The following is a 25,118-nucleotide window of genomic DNA, read 5'->3' on the forward strand; positions in this document are numbered from 1 at the left end:
TGAGACAGGAGATGAACAGGGAAACTGCCTTTTCGCTATACCACACAGAGTAGGTGTTTGGGCCAGCTTCCAAATCTATTTAGTTCAATGGACTTCAGATCAGACCTTGAGGTGACATGTTCACGTAGAGTGGAAACAAAAGCAGAGAGAAGAAATTAAGCAAAAGAATTTTTCACAGGGAAGAAATCCATTTGATCTCTTACGCTGTGCTATAATTCCCCAAGGACCTCCAGCCACAAAGGTTATTTAAAATAACAGCTGACCCCTAGAAGATAACCTTGCATCAAAACAGTGATGGTTTTCAGTCAGAGGTTCCTGTATTTCCATGAGATGACGAATAATGACTTCATTCTGGTGATGAAGTAGCTCTAGAATATTTGTGGTTTACCCTTCTTGATGTGACAGGGGTAAAAACATCCTTTCAGCAGGTGGTAGTTTTGACTTTGAAACAGCCAGTGTGCAATAGCACTTTTCCCCCCCACGTGCTCAGTTTAGATACTCAGGCTCAGTTTAGATACCCAGCCCTGAAGTTGCACTAGGAGCAGGTCTGGGATTTGTCGAACTGAGTCTATGGTGCTCACAAGTTTCCTGTCTTTCTGAGGCAAAGACCTTCACAGATACTGAGGAAAGTTCAGTAAATCAGTACATTTCTGGAGAAAACAGCATGTGTTATCCCAGGTCCCATGACACTTGTGCTCTGCAGTGTCCCTTGCTGCCTGTGATACAGAGATTCCTTACTCTCTTTTCTTTATCCCCTCTGCATTTGGCCACTCTCACCAATTAGTCCCAGTATAGCACACTCCTACTGTGCTGGCCAAAATGTGATCACAGAAAGTGAGCCACAGCAGCAGAATGGGGTAATCTATATTCTCAGCTATTTGCTTCTTTGCACTGGCCTTCTGGTACAAATGGGTCAGCATTAGTTGGATCTCTGGGTACAAAGGAAACCTACTGTTGTTACTGTACCTTAGTTTCACTGGAACTGCAGGAAAATAGGCAAGTTCTCTGTATTATATAATTTCTGCATGAAATGCTCTGCATAAACACAGAAGAATATAATTTATGCAATCCTTTTTCCATATAAACACAAGGATTTTTTTTAAAGAATTTTTATAAAATACAGTTTGGTTTGAACACGTAGCATCAGGGTTAGTTCAATCAACAGAGTTGTTCCAGATTTATTCAACATAACTATGATCAAAATCTCACTGACTGTCACTCTCCCAGTGAGCTGCAATAATCCGTTTCTACAGGATGCTTCCCTCACCTCTTTAAGTCTTAGGCTGCTCTGTTTTGAATTTGTAAGGATCAGATTATCAACACATATTTATTCCTCCATTCCAAATACGTCTCATACTGAATAGCTGTTTCTTATATACAATAACCATGTTCCTTTAGCTTGTGTGTAGCAGAGGGAAGAGCCTAACATGGATGATTTCTGCCTGGAGGCAGGCTTCTTCATCTTTTACTTGGAATGTCACTAGCACTTAGATTTCTCCAGGACTGGTAAGATCTTTGGCTGAACCCCTTGGAATGTATCACCAAGGCAAGAGTGGTCAAAGGACTTATTACCACTTCTTCAGAGCTCTGATTCCTTTGGTGAAAGAAGGCTGGTTCGGTCACTGTTAATCAGAGCAGCTCCAGGGCTGCTCACATCTTTACATACTTATCTAGCTGTCAAAGTGGCTGTTCCAGCAACAGGAAGGGGCACATATCATTTTAAATGCTGGAGAGAGGAGTTTAGCCCTGGTCCTCTCAAAATGAATGTTGAAGTAATGTGATTTACTCACTTTCTGTTTTCTTCTTGTACATCAGGGTGACAGAGGATCCAAACATGTTCCAACTGGCTGTGCAAGCAAAAGTAACTAGAAAAGTAAACTCACAGAATCACAGAATATTTGGGTTGGAGGGGACCTTAAAGATCATCCAGTTCCAACCTCCTGCCATGGGCAGGGACACCTTCCACTAGACCAGGTTGCTCAGAGCCCCATCCAACCTGACCTTGATTGCTTCCAGGGATGGGGCAGTCACAGCTTCTCTGGGCACTGTCCCAGTGCCTCACCACCCTCACAGTAATGAATTTCTTCCTAATATTTAATATAAACCTGCTCTCTTTCACTTTGAATCCATTTCCCATTCAGATAAAAGCTGTTGCACTGGGAGGCACAGTTCCTACTCTGCATGTCTCTGGCTCAGTATAGGGCTCCTGCTATGAATGATAGTGCTCAGAAGTAGCAACTTGGGAAAGTCTCGTAATACACAAACACAAAGTGAATTTCATTGCACAACTCCTGTGGGTGACAGCCTGTTTCATGTTAAACACATTTCAGTGGTGGAGGAAAGCACAGTATTTTTTACATTGCATTGGCCTTTGAGAACTGAAACCTGCATTCTGGAGTAGCTGAAGAAAGCTAGGGAGGTAACAAGGTGAATAACATAAAGAAAGCTTCTAACATTTTATCTTTAATTCTCTCTTCCCTGCATTTCATGCATCCAGCTCCTCACAGAAATTGCAGTCAGTGCAAGGTAGCCTTTTATTCTGCATTGCTACCTGGATTTCTTTCAGTCCACTTTGTAGATTGTAACTCCACCTGCAGGTTTTTATCCAGAAATGTAATTTTCTACACATTAATAACTTATCCCATTACTGTTATTACAGACTACTTCAAGTAGTATTTTGGGACCTCCTAGAATTAATCTTTCACAGTGGAGCATGGAGCCCATTGTGCTGGCCTTTAACACTGCTATGAAAAACACCAAAAGTCTCAGTAAGCAAGAATCATCCCTGTATCTTTCTACTGAATTACATGTACATTACCCTTCAGAATGATTTGCTTTTAGGCAAAAGACCTGGACTCCATGAAGGAGGAGAATTAACTATTTTTTAACAAGGATACCTAGGGGTATGTGCAACTCCAACACAAGCAAAGAGTTTTCCAAAACCAGATGTCAGGTCATCAGTGCTGCTCACTGGTATTAGACAGTGTGTGTGCCTGAGCTGATTCAGGTCTTATAAAACTTTCAATAAGCAAAATGGGGACAAGTACTTTTCATATTCTAATCATGTTCCCCTCTGGCATTAGAAATGCTCATGGTCTGCACATTTCCAAGAATTGGGTTTTATTTTGATCTTCATAGTTGCTCTTTATGTGTGGCTTCTGAAGAGGTAACCTGTAATTCTTAGGCCAGTTTTAAATGTGAAAGCAAGTGATATGGCCTCGTGATGTTTTTACAACTTGAGGTGACCTCATTTCTGTACAGAAGCAGCATGTGAGATGACCAGTTAGCTGGTGTCCAAAGATAGTTTCCTGCACCAGGATACAGTCTAGAGAGCTCTGAAGTACGTCTTGCAACTAAACTGACTCTCCCAATTGTGTTCATTAAGTAGCAAAACTCCTGGGAATACAAGTGAATGTACAGGAGAGATGTCAGTGCAAACCAATGTCCTGGAGTTACAGCAGAAATCAGTTGCTTGTCTAGTGAATAGGGTTCCAAAACAATCTTCAGCCTCTTGGTCTGTACATGCTCAGTGTTGATTCAGAAAACATGTTTCATAAAATCCTCTCTGGATTCAAATTCATAATCTATCATCTGTCTGCTTAAAAAAACCCAGACTATCTGCAAAACAGTTCCCAGTATGGTAAGTTTCTTAAGGCATTAGACCTAGTGATTGATTTCATATTGTTTAGCACTTGATTGTTTTTATAAGGGTGGTTAATAAAATAGACAAACTGTAAAACCCAAGCCAGGCTGAACGCCCAGCCTTTCTGCTGGATGTTAAAAGCCTATCTTTTTCAGTAAATGACATTAGGTGATTCTGAATGTTGCTGTATAAAAATAGTTTTTAAGTCAGCAAGCCAAGAGTCTGTAGGATTTTTAAAAAATGTTCTTTGCCAGATATTCTGATACTAAAATAAGCAATGGTGAGAGTGTTAAATACTAACACAAATGGTCAGAATACTGTATAAGAAAGTACCTCACAGAGATGCCATAAAACCTCACAGACTCTTCGTGAGGTGCTGTGCAGGTCCCAGCAGACCCTGCTGAGGGTTATGCAGTAGCAGGAGCTTTGCCTGCACCTTCCTTGTCTAACTTGTGCAATCCCCATTTCAGGAGGACACTCACTGCCACTGTTACTGTCTGCAGGTCAGTAAAACCCAGCACAGTGACTTTCAGAAAGCCAAGATGCTTGGTCTCATTGTCCACAATGGCAAAGACACCCAAAAGCAATTGATTTTCTCAATTTGAAGGTCAGATGTCACATCATAAATACTTCACTGATTATCATTCCATGACTGTACTGATTCTGAGGTGGTTTTACCAGTTTGTTAGTTAGTGTCTAAATTGTTTGTTAGTAATTGTACCTGCACCTCTTGTCTTTGTCCAGAAGGATCCAAGTTCAACACTTAATTGATTGTAGTAAGGCCTGGATCCTAAAGCCCTTCCTCAAGCAAGTCAGCCCCCATTTCCCAAAAGGCTACTTTGCCCATAGCTCGTCACTGCTCTTCACTCTCTACACATAAATACTTTTACAGAAGTAACCACTGTTTCAAACATCAGGAACTGCTCATGGAATTTGTCTAAGCTATTCAAGGGATTAGTTGCAGATAAATGATGCTCTTCTGCTTCATATCCAAGTAAGGGTAAATCATCTCAGGATCAAGAATTTATAACAACCCAAGAAGGAATAGAGTTGTAAACAGAAAAAGCTAAAAGATGATGTTTCCAAAACTGACTGTGATCCATGTGACATGGCTTCTGTTTCTCCCAGGAGACTGGAAAGTTCCAGAAGCCAGGAAGGCCTGGTCTGTGTACCTGTATGACTGCCCTCAGACCTTGGCCCTTGGACACCTTAGGTCATGGGCAGACTATCAGGAACCCAGAAAGGCTTCCACAAAAAAATCTGTGATTGGAGCAGATTCCATTAAACCAGAAAATTTCCATAACATGTCTGTGGTTTATCAAATTCATATCTAACACTGTTTTGTCAGACTATCAGGAAAGCACTGGTGCTGCAGTTCACACCACGGTGGCATCCCTTCATGGCAAACATTTTGCCATACTGTTTCTTCACAGGCTTTGTCAAATGAACCACAATTCATGAAATACATGCACTACACGTTCATAGTGAACTTCCACATCGGGCTGTACAACAGATCTTAGTTGATAAAAATCTTGTTTGTATGGATCAACAGTTCCTCATAGTTCAAGCATCTATCTCAATCTCAAAAAGTGGCATTCAAGCAAGTACCTTGGCTGAGTCCTGAAGGAAACCTTTCTACTGCCTTCATTGGGGCTAGAATTTACCTTGAGTGTGTGGGACATCAGTGAAAAACAGCCAAGGTAGGCAAAAGGAGCTGGACAGAATCCCATGTTTGGAAGAGAGGAATGGTTGGATATAAGGTTTCAAGCATAGCCACCATAGTCTCCAATTGCTTTTAAAAAAAATGTTTTTAAGCTAAACCATTTTTTATACAGTTGTATTCTGTTGTCTTTTTGTAAAATCTGAAAGATTTCTTCAGCCAGGTTCAACCTTTAAAGTTACTTACAGGATAAATTCAAATCCATAGCAAGTCACAGGAAGCCCAGGTCTTACATCTTGGCCCCTGCAGTTCCCTCATGCTCATGCTGGTGAGAAAGGTCTGCTCTCCATATTGCAGACTCATGGTCTTATCTCGATTGTGCTAAAATTGTAGGCAAATGTAAGTATGGCCTCAGCCTCTATACAGAAGCCTGAGCCCTTATAGAATAAATGCCAATGACAGAAACAGAGATAAATCCTTTTTGATTGAAGCTATAACATCTTTACTCTGCATGTTGTATGTTGCTTCCACTGACGTGCGAAGAATGCCAGAAAAAAAGCTCATATTGAACCCAGTTAATTAAAAGGATTCACACAGATGGTTTGCCTGGTACTTTACAGAGGCAGCTAATTAAAGCAATGTTAGTCAGCACCATTAAAATGCCAGATAAAGCTTTTGCAACAATCCTGATTAGGCAGCAAGGTTTACAAATAGAGCTTTGAGCAATGCAGTGTATTTGCAGTTAATTACTCTAATTCTAACCTGTCTTAACTAAGGCACAGAATCGTGCATGCTGATACCAATATTAATGACAAGATTTTTTAAAGCTCAAATGTGGCACTTATTAAAACAATCCACAATGACTCTAATTTCACATTCTATAGGAGAATATGATATCATGGGGGAGTCTGAACTCCTCTAATTAGCCATGATTTAAAGAGCACTAGGAAAAAAACAAAGGAAAGTACTAGTTGAAGAAAGTCAGTCACACACTAGAAAAGTGAGAGAGAGAAAAACTGCACCAGACACAAGTTATATTTAGACACAGAATATAAACAAATCTTCCTTGCAGGTTCAGGCCGATGCTGTGTTTGGAGATGATCAGTTGTGCTCTCCAATATGCTGTCTCCAATATATGACTGTATATATTTTTTTGCAATAGCAGCAGTGTGGTCTTGAGCTGAAAACTTCTTCTAAACCTTATTCTGAGCAATGAAATAGGTCCTGTCACTTAATGTGCTAATAGATAATCATATGGACAGGTGTGTGCAGCATAGGACTTAAACCATGGTCTTACTCCCTGTAATTGAAACTTGACTTTTCTTACAATTATTTCATCAAATAAGGCTTCAACTCCCTGAAAGGATGTTGTAGTGAGGTGGGTGTCAGTCTCTCCTCACAGGTAACAAGTGACAGGATGAGAGGAAATGGCCTCAAGTTGTGCCAGGGGAGGTTTACGTTAGGTATTAGGTAGGATGTTTACATGGACAGGGCTGTGAAGCATTGGAACATGCTGCCCAGGGAAGTGGAGGAGTCACCATCCCTGGAAGTGTTAAAAAAATGTGTGGATATGGCACTTGAGGACATGGTTTAATTGTGAATGTGGTGGTGGTGCTGGGTTGATGGTTGGACTTGATCTTAAAGGTCTTTTCCAACCCCAAAGATCCTATGATTCAACATAGCAATAGAATTTCATCCCATATTCCAAAGATAGGGAGATGCATGTGTGTTTTAGGCTGCATGACATGATTTAGCTATTACAGGCCTAACTTCTATGATCAACTTAAAAGAAATATAGATGAAAACAAGTACCTAGTGCAACTCTCTACCATCATTTTCCAAGCAATAGAAGCTTCACCATCCTCCTTCTTTATTTAGAAGCCACAGTTTAAAGGCATTTGGTGATTTCATACTGAGCTGAGTGATGTGGCATTTGCCAAGGTATGTCTGCAGTAAAATTTACTCTCTTCATCCAATACCCAGAGAAGTCACTATGAGTCATTCAGGTATTGGTCTTTGCAAATGTCAGACCACAAGCCAAACACTGCTTTTGGACAGGCATCCCACATGGGCACAGCAACGTCCCGCAGAGGCTGTGTGAACAGGGCCTCATATCCAGTCAAGAAACATCTGTATTCTCCTTTCATTTCTCCTTCCATTTTCATTTCTTTCCAGTTTTACTGCTCTCCCAGCTGCCCAAGGGGCAAGGAGATAACTAAAGGTTTGTCTATCTCTCCTGCTTTCTGTGAGCTGACTCTCAGAAAGCCCAAGAAACTATGAAGATACAAGTTTTGGGAGGTAGCACAGTCCTGAGATGTGCCTCTTTATCCATGTTTTCCAATATTTGTGCCTAAGTGGTAGCTGAATCTGTCACTGGAATCTTTGGCTGATGACTTGCAAAGGATGTGTCTTAGTTGGAGCACACATCTTGCCATTCCAGAATGTTCAGTACTAGCAAACATACAGAAAGGGTCAAAAGCACTGCATTTCTATGCCAAACACAGGTGTTGTCAGAGCTCCGTACTCTTTATAAGATTTTGGAAAGGTATCATTGGACACCCTTTATTGCACTTGAAATAACGATATATGTGATGTTTCAAAGGAGGAAGTGCAAATAACGTGTGTCAGGCAATGAAATGTCAGGCAAGGAACACTGTAGTACATGTATGTTCCACAGCCAGATTTGACATTTACCATTCAAAATATTATTAACATTTGATGGACCAGTGTAACTAGATATATGCTTTTATGGAAAACTAAATGTTAATGTTTAATGCCAGTGCATGGCGGCAGAAAACCGCTCTTTCACTTGAGCTCCCAGCTGAAAAATGGGCATTCTGTGGTATCATGATTTCACAAAAAAATCTCTCCAGGTTTATCTGATAGGTAATGAAAGGAGCTGTAGCAAAACCTGAATTTTCAGGTCAAGTTTCTTTTACATGAAAGCCCAAACCCTCTGCATGAAATTTCAGCTGCATTCCTAGAAATTTGCAGTGATTCGGGCTCCAGAGAACAAACACTTCACTGTTACTTCCATAGAGCTCTTGTTTGAAATGTTTTTTCCCCTGCTGAGATACTAAATTCATGTGAATGTAAATGTATAGTGCCAGGTTCACTGCCCAAGCAGAATCAAGTGGCTTATATTTCATAGGTAAAGTGTAATCCCTTTGCACAGTTTATCAACTGCTAACGGTTAAACAGTCTAGGGGATGTTTTAGCATAAGGCATGGATAGCTTAGTGTCTTAGAAGAACACTTAACCCATGTGGTGCAGAACTCAATGTGATACTGAGGTGAAACAGGAGGTTTCAGGGTTTGAATTGACACTGCCACATTGTGCACTTTGTCATATGCCCTGAGTTCTGCCAACAAAGTGTACTCATTTGCACATCTGACATTAAAACATGCACATCAGAGGAAAATCAACGTTCAGGTGGCTTTTGACATCTGCCTTAGACAAGTTTTGCCCATTTTGAAAACAACAGCAGCAATGAATAGTGAGGAAGAAACACTTGCTTAGTGCATAAACTCTCTCAACATAGTTCCATCATCAGTACTGCTGCTCCTCTACCAGAACTTTTGTGCCTATGGATGGTGTGGAACCATGCATGGAATCATGCGTGCCCTGTGGCACAACCTGCTAATCTGCAATTAAGTCTCCTACAAATCATTAAAAAAAGAGACACCAGTACTAAGAAGGGGGAAACCATGCCAGAACAGTGCTACTGATAGTGGGATTCTGTGTGTATACAGCACCTAATGCCATCTACATTAAAGCCTAAAAGAGCCATGTAAATGTAACAAGTAGGCACATAACTGCACCCATCTGTCCTGATACCAAATGCTACAGAACAAGAGAAAATACTGCATCATGAGACAGGGCCATTAGTGCTGGCATTGCAGTTGATCATCAGCATCCTAAGATTAACTGGGACAGTCAACTCAAAGTGTGAATTACTAAAATTCAGCAAGATAGCAGCATGAGAATATCACTTGTACTTTGTAGGATGACAAAACTTGTCCTTCCTTAACAAAGAGAAATGAGGGAGAAGGGAAGCTTTTCCTCCCCCATATTTATGATATTGCAAGTTATCAAGAACATTTGCATGAAGTGTTCCTTTCCCATTGCTTCCAGAGGACTCCCTTTTCTCAGTAAGCAGCAAAATCACCGGGAAATCCTGTGAATACAATGGCACCACCTACCATCACGGCGAAATGTTTGTGGCTGAGGGGCTTTTCCAGAATAGGCAAGCAAACCAGTGTGCCCAGTGCAGCTGCTCAGTAAGTAACACAATTTGACAGAGCCCTGCTCTGTTTATGCTCCAGTTCTCCTTTCTAGAAGACATGACACTGAATTATAAGCAATACATAGCAAAGGCTGGGAATTGAGAATTAATGCTGAAACTCATGAGAGTGCTCAGAGCCAGTGTGCAGCACCTGGTAAATGACAGGCGAGCTCTTACACACAGTGCACAAAGCATACCCTGTCAAACATCTGCTCTAAGTGAGCTTACAGTGCAGAGGCAGCAGGTAAAATATTGCTGCTTGGCATATATAGAATATTTCGCTTCAACCTGACTGGAAAATGTAGCACTAAGCCAATGACTGATTTCATTTGGACTGAGCTGATAAGTAAAGGGCCCCAAGGCTGGGAGCGGACAGCTCTGAACTGGCACTGGGCCAGAGAGCCATTCCTGAGATGTCACCAATTCAAATCCAGTATATTTGAGCACTCACCCAGTGACTCTTCAGAGCCAGTGTCTGAACCATGACATCCCTACCAATCCAAACAGCTCTTCAGTATCAACTATTGGCAACTCTGTACCTCCTCTTATAAAATCACCATCATATTCTTCATTAACTAAGAATTAACCAGGCCAAGTAGTGAACAGACTGTTCAGACTTTTCATTGGTTTACTATTCTGCTTTTGCATAGAGTGGCATTTATGTAAACATGGATTTAAGCGTGTCCATAAAAAAATGAATATACAGAAAAATCAATGACTCCTTCTAAATTCCCCTTGTGTTTTACTGGCAGGAAGGAAATGTGTACTGTGGGTTGAAGACTTGTCCCAAATTAACTTGCTCTTTCCCAGTTTCTGTTCCGGAGTCCTGCTGTCCAGTTTGCAGAGGTAAGTTCAAGGACAGGCTCTGAATTTACTCCTTTCCACGTCAGAGTCCTGTCTGTGCAGCAGTTCTGTCACTCAGGACACTATCTGCAAGTTTCCCATGTAATTACAATCCAATGCATGTTGGGAAATTAAACCACGAGTGCCAGCAGGGTAACATGGCTACCTTTGTTCTCCTAAATTGAAACAAGGAGAGAACTGATGATAAAGTTGCATCCCCATAATGAGGTAAATCAAGGCTTCAAATGAGGTATTGAAATAGCTGCCATTTCTTTCGGTAGAAAAGCTTTATAATAAAAGATGAGCTTCTATCAGACAGGTTACAAGACCTGCTCAAGTTGTGCAGAATTTCAATTCAAAGGCAAGGGCAATTACTCTGGTTTAAATTAGGTGTTAACCTATATTCAGGTGACTTCAGTATTTTACTAGCAATTGCATTTTAGATCTTGTACACACAGGGAAGTTGATTCTAGGGGCCTTCCCAGCCTTTCTGAATGTCTAAACCTAAATGTCTGTCTAAAAGCCCATCAAAATGTCTGAGAATTTCTAAATGTATTCTATATCTGTATTGTGGCATTTGAATCATCACTTCTAGGGTATCTAAGTATCTATGGCCTGTTCTCAAAGATGCAGATAAGCACCTAAATGTACCTTTGGTTTTCAGAAGTACCACTCTTGATACCAGTGATACCAGGATGCTTTGAAAAACTCTTGCACCTCTGCTTGCACTTTTGTGCAGCTGTACTCTTTTGATATTCTGCTTGTCTGAACTCACTGCTATTGCGTGGTAAAAATAAGGAGTATTATATAGTTGGTTGTGTAATATTTGCTGTGGTGCAAGAGTTGTGAAACACAAGCTAGCATAGTCCCAGAGTTCCTGACCTGAGGAGTTGATTGAGTTCACACGCTGGACCAAAAGCTCTGGGCAGGGAAGGGCTGAGCCAGCAAGAAGGTAATTCAAAGTGCATCAGTGCTGATAATGAAGCACGATGCAGAGGGAGCACCACACGCTCTGAGGGAACAAGGTCCTGCACGGAACAAGGTCCTGGACAGAACAAGGTCCTGGACAGAACAAGGTCCTGGACAGAAGCTGTGTAGTCATGTCAGAACAGCAGGCTGTCACAGCCACTCACCCTGGGGAGGTGCAGTGCTAATTAACTTACTTGTGGCACCAAGTAGGACCTGAGCTAATCTCTTGGGAGGGCAGTGCTGTGTGCTGTGTAAACACGTCAGCTCAGTCAGAACGAGCAGGAGGATCTCTGTGCAGTGCTCCTTTGCCCAGAGATTGTCCCTCAGTCCCACTGCTTTGCTGTTACTCCACAGTATCTTCACAAATCTTGAAATGTTTTGCCAGGCAAACTGCTTATAAAGCTTTCTGTTCTCAATCAGGCAAGGGGATAGCCCTGGCTTCCCAGGGTGAAATACAGTGATACACTGTTTTAAATGTAATACTTTGACAGTTAATTAAAGTAAATCCTTGTTAATCATGTGATTTCTCTTCCCATGTAGTTATTTGAGCTGTATTTGAAACCAGAATCTTCCATTTACAAAAATCAATTTGACTTTCAAAGTATAAACTGTCAGACATAGCTAGACAGTAAACCAGCCTTACACTGGAGAAATCAGTCACTTCAGCCAGTCACTAATGAGAAACCAGTTCATTTGCATTTCCATATGAGAGGTGAGATTAAATCGGATTATGCAGTAGAGGCGACCCACTGTCTCCACTGATGCAGGGCTTATTTAATGTATTCTTCTGTCTACTACTCTTATTTAAAAATGTTAAAATGATTATTTATCTCATAATCAACTTTATCCTTTTCAATATGGCATAAGCTGTTTTATCTCTCCTCTGTGATTCTTATGAAATGAAAAGCTAAACCAAATGTTTGCATCAAGATCTAACACAGCTCATGGGGAGGAAACTGTGAGTCATTTTCTGCTCCCTGCATGGCCAAATAGATTAATATATTAAAGTTTGCTGATTTTCATATTCATTCCTCTACCACTATTCAGACCCTAAATACAGCTGTAAAGCCAGGTGAGACTTTTCCCCTCTGTATTTCCCAAGGTGTCTCACAGTTACTCCTCTAACTGACACTGCTCTGCTTCACGTGCAGGAGACGGAGAATTATCATGGGAACATTCTGATGGAGATATCTTCCGGCAGCCGGCCAACAGGGAAGCTGTAAGTGGGACCTACAATTTAAAGACATATTTTCTTGCTGTGCTGTGCATGACAGTGCATTGGGGGAAAAAGAGAAAAGGATGATAACAGGTCTGAATACCTATTGTTTCATCCTGGGTTCTGTGAATCTAGCCCAAAATAGGTTTCTTCCACTCAACCTGAATTCATGAATCCTGCTGAATTATAAACTCCCATGAGCTCCTGTGTATTCTGGATTTGGTCTTTGTTGTATATGCTCTATAAGAATAAAATTCAACAGCATTTTGTTTGCTATTCAAGCATTGTTTTTAAGTCATAATTGCAAACACTTCCTTCCCAGTTTACATACATATATATGTATTTACTCTAGGGGCTTCATTATCTGTGGGGCTAAGAGTTTCCATTAACAACTTACTCCTCAAGAAATAATTTTTATAACAGCATTTGGAGAGAATCTGAAAACCTTTTGAGCACTACCCAAATACATGAACCAACAGGTCTTTAGATGAGTGGGAAGAACCATGCCTGATAAAAGGAGTGCTATAATCTACACTATTCCTTCAGGTCCATGGCTATTTTGAAAAATGATTCTCTGAAAACAGTGTTTTTGCTCTAGAAAGCATTCTGTGCACTACTACTACTACTACTACTGCTACTGCTGCTGCTGCTGCTGCTGCTGCTGCTGCTTTCCTTTGCAAATGGAATGAGATTTCCTAGTCTGTAAAACACATTCTAGTAAGGCTCTGCTCAGGCTGTGCAAGGCTAACTTGGGCCTTGCATGACAGTTTCAAGCTGCAAGCAAAAAAGAATCTGGGCAGTCATTTTGGATGTGCTCTGCCACTGGAGCCACAGTAGAAAGAAATTTTTATGAAGAAAACTAGACAGGCTTAAAATTCTTCTCATCTGCTCTTAAAGTAGAGTAGAAATCAGTAAAGTAGATACCTAGCTCTGAACACCATTTTGAATAAATGGAGCAAAATAGGCACATCTGGGTTGTGGTTCTTCTTATGCTCTAGAGATCCACACCAGCTCAAGTTCTAAAACTGCCTCTCTGTCCATTGACAGTTAGGGACTTCAGATGACCAACTCAGATAAAGACACCTACATTGACATACAAGACTGGTGAGATGAGTTAGATCTGCACGTGTGGTTAATGATGTCTGATGAGAGTGGCCACACTTGTTGCCTGTGTTAAGCCCCTAGTACAGCCCCTTTCCCCATGTTCATTGGAACGAGACATTTACTTTCCTGCTCTCTTTCTGTCCCCAAACAGAGACACTCATACCATCGCTCCCACTACGACCTGTCACCGGGCTCTGTGAGGCAGGTAGTCAATATTCCACGATTTCCCAATGCCAGGAGTAACCGTGGAGTCCTGCCGGACCCCCAGCAAGCCTCAGGCACAATAGTACAAATCGTCATCAACAACAAGCATAAGCACGGACGAGGTAAAGACAAGTACTTCTTACAGTATTGCTCTGGGTCAGGAATCAATCACCTACAGCTCAGAGAGACTTCTCAAAATATCCAGCAGAATCTTGGGGATTCACACTGGTATCAAGAAAGCCAGTGCAAATCAGGGAGGCAGAAAGCAATCAGCTATTCAGGGTATGAAATTCCCTCTGGAGCGAGATCAATTCTGCCTGCACAGACAACAGTGCATTTCTCTCTGCAAAGGCACCACACAACTGTGTTGCTCTCTGAGTTACTTTGTGGGATTGTGCTCCACAATTCTGAGAACTCATGCAGTGTTTACCAGGGGAGTGAGTGCTTTGTGCCACAGAGGACACCACGATGCCTTTAGATTCAACAACTTGTTCACACAGTGGCTCGTCCCATAGGAAACTGTTCATGGTTATTTTCTTTACACTCTGTCTTATTTTGTAACTTTACTGGTCATAAACAGCTTATATTTAAACTGCCCTAAAAAACTCAGACCGTAAAGTATCAGGGGGTTTTCTGCCTCCAAGGATTAGCAAATTATGCTTATGAAAGATAGTATCATGTCTTCCCCCACCTGAAACTTCTTGCCTGACACAGTGGGATGGAAGGGGTGCTTTTTGTCCCCCATAACTGATATAAGAGGCAGAGCAGGCAATTAGCCTGTACTTGATGCCTGAGCTGTGAAAAGGCAAATCTAACCAAGGTAATGAATCTCACTCTAAGAATCCTTTATTGCCCTCTGCTAATAGAATATAGGACATACTACGTTATGTGGACAGCAGAATTTTGAGCCCATATGGCAAACCATATTCAAGTTATATTCCTCATGCACTAGAGGAAGGACAAAAATAAAGGGAAAATACCAATTCACCAGTTAGTGGGGCAGCAGGTTTTGTACAATAAAAAGGGTGGGATGCTCAGTTCCCACAGTGGGTGTACCTTGGAGAACAGAGGTTTGCAGGAACAGGTCTAGGAAGACATAAAAAAAAATAACTGTACAAACACATGCTCAAAAGAGCATCTATCCACAAATACCAGTCAGTGTGCACTTAGAAACTATCCACAAAGAGTTAAAAGCCCTTGTATTAGGGCCAACTAATCTTTTAAGGTATTAACTAACAGAAGGAATGTTGGCTATAGGATCTTTGTTATCCACCTGAACAAGCATGAAAAAACATTCAGATCATGCCAGTGTTTTATGCTGAATCTAGGAGCAGGAATCTCCAGGCAGGGCAATGTCTTTGACATGTAATTCACACATGAAGACATCATCAAAGCAGTTTCTAACTGACTTGTTTCAGCAAATAAAGAGCATACAGACGAATAGCATAGTTCTGGATGCAGCATAATTTCAGACACTCACTGCCTGGAGAGTGTCTGAGAGATCCCCATGATGGAAACAGGAATGCTGACCACATGTTTTCTTTTGTTCCTGTGCAATTAACAAGTGTTCTATTAATTAATGCACATGCCCCTTGAGACGCATTTCAACAAGTTAAAAAATAAACACACAACAACTCTCCTGACGTGGAAATACTGTGTAGTTGTGGGGATACAGATTTACCATTCTGAACATGAAAAGCACTAAAAACAGGGTATCAGGGAACCAGGAGTTATTTGCTGTATTTTGTTTTCTACTAGAGGCTTCATCTTCTCCCTTAGAGTAATTATTTAACTGTTCTGTGCTAAACAACCCTTAGAAACAGAAAATATGTATCACACAATGTCCTGTATTGTCCCTTCACCTGTCAGGGAGAAATCATGGAGTATTTATGTCCATAAAGGATCTGGAGAACTCTGGATGGGGAAAAAAATCCCTATAAGCATAGATATAACTAATAATATGATATTTGAGCATGTAAGAAGCCTGCTGAGCAGCTGAGTACTTACCGTTTTTCTCATTTATAGTTTTTTTCTCCCATGTTCTTAGTACACAGATAAAACATGGCTTTTTTTTTGAGAAACAAATTGTTTCCTACCTCTAAAATAAAACCATGTCTTAAGAAAGAGTTAAAAAGTAGCAATTTAGAAACCAAATGATAGCATAACCCCATGAAAGAAAATACATTGCAAAAAACACTCCCCATAAATCTCAGTAACTCAGTAAAGTATAAGGCAGTTGGTTACATCTGTTACCAGTTAGATATAAATTTCAGATTACAGATAAAAATTAAATTGCTTTTGAAAGTTACAGGCAAAATTGGAACATATTTTACAAATAAAAACATTAATAAAAATGATGGCATATTAGAAGAATTGGAAATATTTACAACATATCCCAGCTTCACTTCAGTTGCTTTTAGAAATCAGGCTGTGTCCTTTATTTCACCTTGTTAGGATTAGTTTGCATTTTTCTTTGTGTTTATAAAATATTTAAAAATAAAGAAGTAGGGTTTATAGGACAAATGCAAACATGGTGTAAAGTGATATAATTCCCATCAACTGCTGGGTGACCCAAAGTGGCTTCTACCAGGCATATATTTTTCCACTCTCCTTGTGTCAGCTGTATTTCTCTGACTCCCAAGGGCTCTGATGAATAAATATTCTGAGGCTCTTAGATGCCATTAGAATGAAATTTCAGTCCCATATGCATCCTTTCATGTTAATGTTTTCTTGTGATTCCAAAAGCCAAATGGCTCTATATACCTATAGACATATATATTTCCACAAAGGACATTAAACTTCATTTTGCAACATTCCCTTGCTTTGTTCTGTGTGTTATGTAGCAGAACTCTCATGCAAAAGCAATAAAAGGCCCAGGTGGCACTAATCCATCCTGCTGATAGCATGGCTCTCTTCAGCTATGGCTGAAGCTGTGTAGATGACTCAGTAGCAAATAACATGATTCTGTCATCTGAAAATTCAATTCCAGCAGCCAGAGCCACTGTAGCAGGCTGTGTCCTGTGTGTGGACTGAGATTAGGAGGGGAAGGAGGAGTGAGTTTTATGAGCTGGTTAATGGTGCACAACTGAAATGCACGGGGGGGTGAGCCAGTCAGATACTTGACTCAGCCACCTTCACTGTTTTCCTCAAAACAGCAATGGACATCACCATCAGCAGAGTTGAAATCAAGGCAAAACTGCTCAGAAAAGGGTGATAACAGGCTCAGACTCATTTTAAGTAACAAAACTCCAGTTTTAAAATTACCAAGCAGAGAAATGAGCCAGACACTAACAGATGACATATGGAGACACTGCTTTAAACAAATGTGCATGAATCAAACAAATGTGTATAGAGAGGTAGGCAGTGAACATACCTTTTCCAGTTGTACTTTTTCTTCTTTTTGTTTTCTTTCGTAGTTTGTGTTTCAAATGGCAAAACCTACTCTCATGGTGAATCTTGGCATCCTAATCTCCGGGCCTTTGGAATCGTAGAGTGTGTGTTGTGCACCTGCAACATCACCAAACAAGAATGTAAGAAAATTCACTGTCCAGAACAATATCCCTGCAAATACCCTCAGAAAGTAGAAGGAAAATGCTGTAAAGTCTGTCCAGGTAAAACAAAGTTGATCACAGACCATCTTTTTGCTGTGCATGTTAAGGGGCTTGGCTCAAGCCTTCCGGTCACAATAACTCTGATGCAAACAGCAGGAGCTGTGCCCGTTCTGAGGTGTGTGAGAAGTCTCACTGGGGGACAGGCAGAGCTGCCTGGCCAGCTCTGCTCTCACTGCTGCTCCTCAAACAGGGGCCATGCTGCCTGGCACATGTGTTCTGATCAGTCACTGCCTTTCTTTCTGCTGTTAGCACGACTTCCTAGAGCTCATTTCCAAAGAGAGTATTGCAGAAATGTATACAGAAAGTTCATTACTGTCATAAGACTCCCGTCCTTCCCCCACCACAGTGCCCACAGAACTTTCAAATCATTTTATAGCTTGTGAAATTTGTGTGGAGATAACATCATTTCTGCTTTTTAAAACGTACCAGAAGGATTCAAAACTCTAATTGGTGTCAGTTACGTAACTTAACCCATAAAATAAATACTAGCTTATCACAGATTTAGCACTGTGTCTTTTCTGCACTAATGATAAAACTTATGTAGACATTACTAAAATAAATGCCTACAGCCAGTGAAAAACCTGCTAACAGGAATCTGCTGAGGGTCTGCCAAATGACCAGCCATGTTGCATGTGATACAAAGGGTAAAGGAGTGTCCAGTTCCCTTATGTGCCTTTAAACTTCTTCTCTAATCTGTACAGCCCATTTCTGTTTGTTTGCTGATGCACTGGGCAGAAATGCTCAGCCATATATTGAATGCACACTTCCCATCTTTTGCTGGCCTTGCTTACTGGGGAAAAAAGCAATGCCAGTAGGCAGGCAGGAGATGTGTTATCTAGAGCTTTTGGAAGCAGAGATCTGCAGCTTTCAGTAGAAGAACATCCAACAAAACCTGGCTAACAGGCTTCAACTGAAAATTTAATGGCAAAAAGAAAGTTACTGTCTTGTTCTTTGAGATTCTGTGTGCCCATTTTAAAGAAAGCTGAATCTCTTCCTGCTGTCTGTCTTGTATGTGTGGAGAATTATTAGGTGTTTCCACAAACAGAAGTCTAAGCCTCTGAGTTGCATCATCTCTCTTACATTCTTGTCCAACTTCCAATTGCAAACAGAATAATTACAATTTCTGCTTATATGCTCTACAACTTTACCAGGTGGGCAAAAGATAATGTGCCCTGTGGCTAGCCCAGGCTTGCACTGGCCAGCTGGCTGCTGCTGAGCAAAGTGCAAACCTCCTGGATTCTGCCTGCCCTTCTCTTCAGCAAAGCATGAATTTGGTTTCCTTCACTCTGACCAACCACCAATTTTCATTTAGTTATTACCTCTGAGATTTCTGCCATTATTTCAAATATTCTTGAAAAGGGGACAACAGATTTAAAAATTGTGAGGAGTCTCCCAGACCACATGGTGTTATAGCTCGTTTCCTTAAGAGACTGGATTATAACTATGAATACTGTCTTGCCTCCATGAACAGGCCACCAGAACCAGAACAGAACACTGGTAAGTGTCTGGGGCTTAGCTGGAGATGGATTTGAGTGGCCATACAAATGAAAATTCTACTTTTAAGCTAAACCTGCTTGGCTATTGGTGCCAAGTAAGTTCTGGAGGACTCGATTACAGCTGTAGTAGGTGTTTTGTGCTTTTTTTTTCTTTAACAGAAGATGTGCCAAGTCAAACCTTTGACAACAAAGATTACTTCTGTGGGAAAGAGACATTTCCTGTCTATGAATCCGTTTTCACAGAAGAAGGAGAAACCATCAGGAAAATTGCAATAGAGATTGAAAAGCCACCTCAGATAGAAATACATGTGTGGACAATTAGAAAAGGTGAGTTGAACAAGTTCTTTCTTTAAACAGTGTATAATCTGCCATTAAAATCCCAGAATAGTTTAGAGATCCAAACATTTTGAGACTGCTGTTCTTCTGGCTCTTTAGGATATCACTGTTACAGCCACTTCCAACACAGACAAGTTTTGCTGAATAAAACCCACTAGAAACACACAAAGCTGTAGTTCTGCAAACTCTTACCCTTCATTGGGAGCAAAGACACAATGACAAACAGGTTGTCAGCAATATTCTGTGTAATTTATTTCAGAGAAATGAGTTTGAACCAAGTGCCTGGAGGCTCTTATATAGGATGGACCAAAAAGCTTTCCATTGAAATCAGTCTATCCTGTCTGTCGTAGTGATGCTACATCCATGATGGCCTAGAATATGGGCCAAAAATGTGTTAAGGATGGAAACAATATCTTTTACTAGACTAACTGGTAAAATTAGAACAAAATAGAAAAGTATCGAGAAGCACTGGTGCAAATCATGAACTTTCAGTGTAATAAAAATTATCTTCAGCCTCCTAAAAATCAAATCTACTTAATCTATTTTGAATCCTCCCATAGTGCAGCCCTGTACATGGAAATGATACATCTCTAGAATGTGCTTTAAAGCAGAAACCTAAGGCCAAAGTGGGAGCAGAAAAGAAGTCACAGAACATTGGATGGTTCACACGTACCATGAGTGTTCAAGAAGCCACAAAGCCTCATAATGATTTGACAGTGGTGTTGTGTGCTGGCTCATGACAGGCAAAATGGTATCTGCAAAATGATACTGTTTTTCTCCAAGACACTGGGATTTTTGGCTTCTCTTGTAATCTTACATTTATGCATAATAAGGAAAGATTCAGCTATTTTGGAAAAGAATTGGCTGATTCTCACACCCCTCACAATCCATGGAAAGATTTACAAGGGAGTAGCAAAAAAATGGGTGGGGGAGGTTGGAAAACAGAATAAAAAAGAAAGAATAGTCTGAAAATTTTACAAAAAGGCAGGTTTAGAACAACGGGCACATTTCCAGTAACATGCATTTCTCATTTCTTTGCTGAAGGGATTCTGCGCCACTTCTATGTTGAAAAAGTGTCCAAAAGAGAATTTGAAGAACTTCCTTACTTCAAGCTGATAACAAGGACAACGCTTAGTAAGTAAAATTCTGACCTCTTGAGGTTTCTACTCTTCATATTATCATAGCAGTGAAAAACATTCTCTGTTACTCAACACAGTGAAATGGATGTACTAACTTTTCCTCCTCGATTTCTTCTTTGTATTTCATCGAGTTTGGGATTTTGATAGTAGTTGGCAACTAGTAATTCAGCTGATTTAACATACAGATATTTTAAGATACAGATATTTTTATTTCCTAGTTCTTTTGCATTATAACTTGTAATTTTTTCTACAATTTTTTTTCTAATTAAGAAGTCTTTTTCCCAGGGATAATATATTCTTAATAATATAGGCCTATTGAGATACAGTAATCTTTTCATAGAAGTTCCGTAATTTTTTGCTGTCAGCCTTCCTTAGTTTGCCATTGTTATCTGTAATGTAGTATTCTAGTTATCAGGACAGCATGCATTCATATCAAAATTATCAAAAATGTTAATTACAGAGTTCATAGCACATAAACACTTAGATGTGTTGTTTCCCACTTCCAAATACTTTGGTTTGCCAGGATATCCATTGTCATAAGTGGTTGAATAAACAGAGCCAACTTACAGGACTACTTAATTAAAGAAAATAATAATAATATTCTGGTCCTTGTTTATCATTTTTAATAAGGTTATTTTTCATGGAATATGTTACGTGATTGTAAGATACTTCGAATATTTTCCATGGGAGGACTGGACATTCCCTCTTTGACTATTGTGAATCAGTTGGTTTGCAGAGTGCTTATAAATGTCTTCAAAGTTCCCTGTGCCCTTTTCTAAGTCAGTATCTGTCTCCTTTGTGTTTTTGTTTTCAGGCCAGTGGAAAATATTTAGCGAGGGAGAAGCTCAGATCAGCCAAATGTGTGAAAGCAGAGTGTGCAGGACTGAGCTCGAGGATTTGGTAAAGGTTTTGTACCTTGAAAAGTCTGAAAAGGGTCACTGTTAAGGGAGACAGCACTGGAGGGAAAAACACAAGAAAACTTATGAAAACTTGGATCTGCAGCTGGACTGCAGGCTTATTTTGCTTAAGTCAACAGTTGCCCTAAAACCCCAAACTATAATGCAGTAATTATTCACATCATGCACAGCAAATTTGCTGCTTTATGTGTAGTGGTCTGTGTCAACCATTCAAATATCTCCTCCAAAAGACTAGGAGGCTCTGTATTACTGGTGGGGGAAGGAGAAAGAGAGACTGTGCTTTCCCAGAGTTGCATTTCTTTATGAGTTAAAAAGAGAAAACAGAACATTATTATTACTATTATTATTTGGCAAATTATTCAAACTATTGAAAAGAAGGACACCTAATAAATGTGCAGGAGTTATAGAGAGCATTATTTCCTGTGCTAAATTTATACCATTTCTGGTGTTGAAATGACTCATGGATTTCTCTTAGTAGTGGAGGAAAAATACAAGTGATACAATACTTGTGCTGGAACATAAAAAGCAGATTTAAACTAACAAACTCCTAAGCAGCCTGCCTTTGGGATGATGTCTTGTAGTTGAGCAAACAAAGTCCATAAACTGAACAGCAGGTGTTAGTGGCAATCACTGTATTTTTGTAGCAATTGGAGCAAATGTTCGCTTTTAAGTGGTTTTCACTGTTTCCTCCACCCACTTCTCTAAAAAATGTGAAGTTTAGCTCCCTATCACAGCCCTAATAACTTCATTATTCTGGGCCCTATTAACACATGGTCTTGGCTGATAAACCACCTTCTAAAGTGATGGGGCAGAAGGTAGTGAAGTATTAGCAGTGTTTTCAAAACACCTAGAGCGTTAAACCTCACAATTAATAACTCCTCAAAAGTTGTGACAGGGATTAATTTATTTGTTCTGATTTGTTACAAACCTAACCTTGGGCATTTTTCTGAGAATGACCTCTCACTTCTCACGCTTCAAGGACATCTCTCTGCCATGACAAACACTAAACAGCTACAGCAGGCCTTTAGAGCACAAGAGCTCTCTGACAACTGTTGTGAAGAAAAACAAATCTGAGTCTGTTAAATTTAGTATAGCATGTCTACTTATTCTGCAGAATAAGTGTAAGTATAATTTAAAAACTGTTTTCTCTGAAGAGTCACCAAAATCCTGCACTGCACTATGGATGTAATGTTGGATTAAATGCCAAGATGCAAGTGACTCTGCCTGCTTTTGCTCCCATTTTCTATTCCACAAGCAGACAGGAATACTGCTGTTCAAACACATGCTAGGCAACAAAGCTTTATGGAAATGGCCTGAGCCAAGGGCTGGGGCTTCACAGGGAGTAAAATCAACAGTGAGAGCAAAGATTTTGAGGTTTGTTATTCTGCCAGTGACAGCACTCCAGGGTGTCCCCATTCCTAAAGGGATGAAGGTGTGGCAGGGGTTGGTACTGGATGCCAAAAGCCTGTTCAGGCAGAGCCTCCCCATCCTGAGGCGATCCTTGGCTTGAGTAGCAGGCCCTGGCAGCCTCCATCAGCACCACAGGCCTCAGGATCAGGCTTCTCCATAGCACCCAGGTCCTGCCTGTGCCGCCTGAGCCTCGGGAGGAGTGGGATACAGGGCTTCTCAAGCAAGAGGAGCAAATGAGGAGAACAGACATGAAGGTGAACAAAAGGCTGAAGGGAATTAGAGAATACATACAGGGTGATCTCAGGACCACCCTGCTGTCCCTAGGCCTGGAGAGAGAGCAGATACAATCTGGGAATACTGGCCATTTGAAAGTACAGCAAGTTGAAATGCAGGAACACCTGGCCATGAGAAGTCCTCTATCACTGTTCATTAAAGGAGAGCTAACTGAACTGTCCCACCACCTTTCCACGGGGACTGTAGCTTTCATAAGTCCTGTCCTGGTGTTGGACAGGGGCGTAGCATATCCAAACCAAGGTCCTGAGACCTCACTGCACCAGTGTAACTGTGGAAGCAGCAGTTTGCCATCAGCAGCACGCACTGCAGTGGCATCTACTGGGTTAAAATGTGCTGCAGAAGTGTAGAATTTTATTATAAATCTTTAGGAAGAGGTTCTGAGGAACTGTAGCATCTGGTGAGAAAATCAGCAGTTGATTTCTCACCTAACAGGCATTGTCTGTTTGTAGCAGTAGCTGGTGAAAAAAGACTAAGTGGAAAGTGTACAGTGTTTGTAATTTTTTTTTATGAAGAAGGCAACCTGCTTTTTGTATTTGTGACAGGACAGGTGGAATCCAGATTGTATATTTATTTTATAATAAACACTTTTTAAGAAAAGCAAAAACAATCATAAGCATAATTTAGTAAAATGTAGCGGTGCATTTTTCCATTTTCTGGTCACTTAAGACAACAAAATACACAGTGTCATGTTTTTCATTCTCTTCATGAGATGTATGTCTGTTACAGTACTTATTTATGTACTTGTATCACTTTGACCTGGTTTGATAAATTAATAAACCCTGACATTGATAATAAAACAAGATGGTTTGCATATGGTGCTGTTGTGTCAAGATGTTTGGTTTCAGTTCCCTGTTTGTAGTCTGGCTGCTGCCACCTCAGAGAAGGTAAAGCCACATGCCCAGCTGGGTGCAGTGTGTGGCTGCCTGCTGTGAAGTCAGCCCTGAGCTATGGAACAATCAGATTGGGAAATACCCAATTTAATTCAGCTTTAACCTACCCACCATGCTAAATTTTAGAAATCAAAGCACTGACATTCTTATATGGAAACCTACTCAAGAAGAAATCTCTCTGACAACAGAGGGAACAGTACAGGACATACTGCTTTCTGGGCAATACATATTCTGAAGCTCAAAATAATTGGGGAAATGTTGATGGAATCAATCTGCTGTAATGACTAAAATGAGAAGGCTTTCAGAAACATAAGAAAAAGATGTAAAACATTAACTCATACATGGCTAGCAGTGTAACTAAAATGGAGAGTATCAGCCTTGGCAAAGATGAGTGTTCAAAGTAAATCACTTTGTACATCAATTAGTACATCAAATCTGAAATTCAGGATCTCTCTGGAAATTCCTAATGAAATTCATTTCTGTTATTTCATGACACCCTTCATATTTATTTTCACCATCTTTTCATTTTAGCAAGGAATCTGCTACAAGAATCCTTTCCATGAGAACACTCCTTAGGAACATGTACTTACTCTGCTTCCTTAACTATGTGAGGGGTGTTCTCCTTCCTGCTGGTTGCAGATTGAAAGTCAATAACACTCAGGGTTGCACAGCTGCATCCCCATTGAATGTATACTCTTGATTTCATAACATCCAAATGCCTCTTAGCAGCACATTAAATCTTATTTCTCACTTCACTCCTATCCCCCTCTCATGTCACAGGGATCATCTCTGGCTCCACATGACTCCACAGGCCAAGAGAGGCAGGGTACTGAGACCAGACCCCTATTCACTGCTATGTTCTTCTGAAAATACTTTTAAATGTACCTACACGAGTACAAGAGAAAGAATGTGTCAGCTTAACTAATGCTCTCATCTTCCTACACTCTCCATTAAAAAAAAGGTCAAAGCATTTCACAATTCAGATGATGACTCCTTCCAAAATAATTGATAGCACATGAAGTATTTGCGTAATGTTGGTGTGCTCTGGTGCCTATTGTGTTATCCATCTAAGATAAAAGCCAAGATTTTTGTAATTTATTG

The 25,118-nt window shown here is 40.4% G+C and overlaps 1 protein-coding gene and 1 long non-coding RNA gene across 3 annotated transcripts in view; one reads left to right on the plus strand and one right to left on the minus strand.

Moving 5' to 3' along the window:
* CHRDL1 (chordin like 1) overlaps window positions 1-23,927 on the plus strand; it is a 35,884-nt gene extending 11,957 nt beyond the window's left edge. Inside the window, exons 4-11 of one of the 2 annotated variants that reach the window (XM_018070686.2) lie at window positions 9,438-9,583; window positions 10,341-10,434; window positions 12,552-12,619; window positions 13,872-14,046; window positions 17,341-17,535; window positions 19,191-19,358; window positions 20,412-20,501; window positions 21,321-23,927. In XM_018070686.2, coding sequence (XP_017926175.1) covers window positions 9,438-9,583; window positions 10,341-10,434; window positions 12,552-12,619; window positions 13,872-14,046; window positions 17,341-17,535; window positions 19,191-19,358; window positions 20,412-20,501; window positions 21,321-21,451 — 1,067 coding nt within the window. In that variant the 3' untranslated portion in view covers window positions 21,452-23,927. The remainder of the gene's footprint in view (window positions 1-9,437; window positions 9,584-10,340; window positions 10,435-12,551; window positions 12,620-13,871; window positions 14,047-17,340; window positions 17,536-19,190; window positions 19,359-20,411; window positions 20,502-21,320) is intronic. The other variant, XM_018070687.2, reaches the window with a different exon arrangement.
* Window positions 17,304-25,118, minus strand: part of LOC108639340 — a 66,354-nt gene continuing 58,539 nt past the window's right edge. Inside the window, exon 3 of the long non-coding RNA XR_003915721.1 lies at window positions 17,304-17,431. This is a non-coding gene — a long non-coding RNA (uncharacterized LOC108639340). The remainder of the gene's footprint in view (window positions 17,432-25,118) is intronic.

The sequence above is a fragment of the Manacus vitellinus genome, unplaced genomic scaffold (assembly GCF_001715985.3).
Source record: "Manacus vitellinus isolate BGI_N305 unplaced genomic scaffold, ASM171598v3 scaffold_19_pilon, whole genome shotgun sequence".
NCBI lineage: Eukaryota > Metazoa > Chordata > Aves > Passeriformes > Pipridae > Manacus > Manacus vitellinus.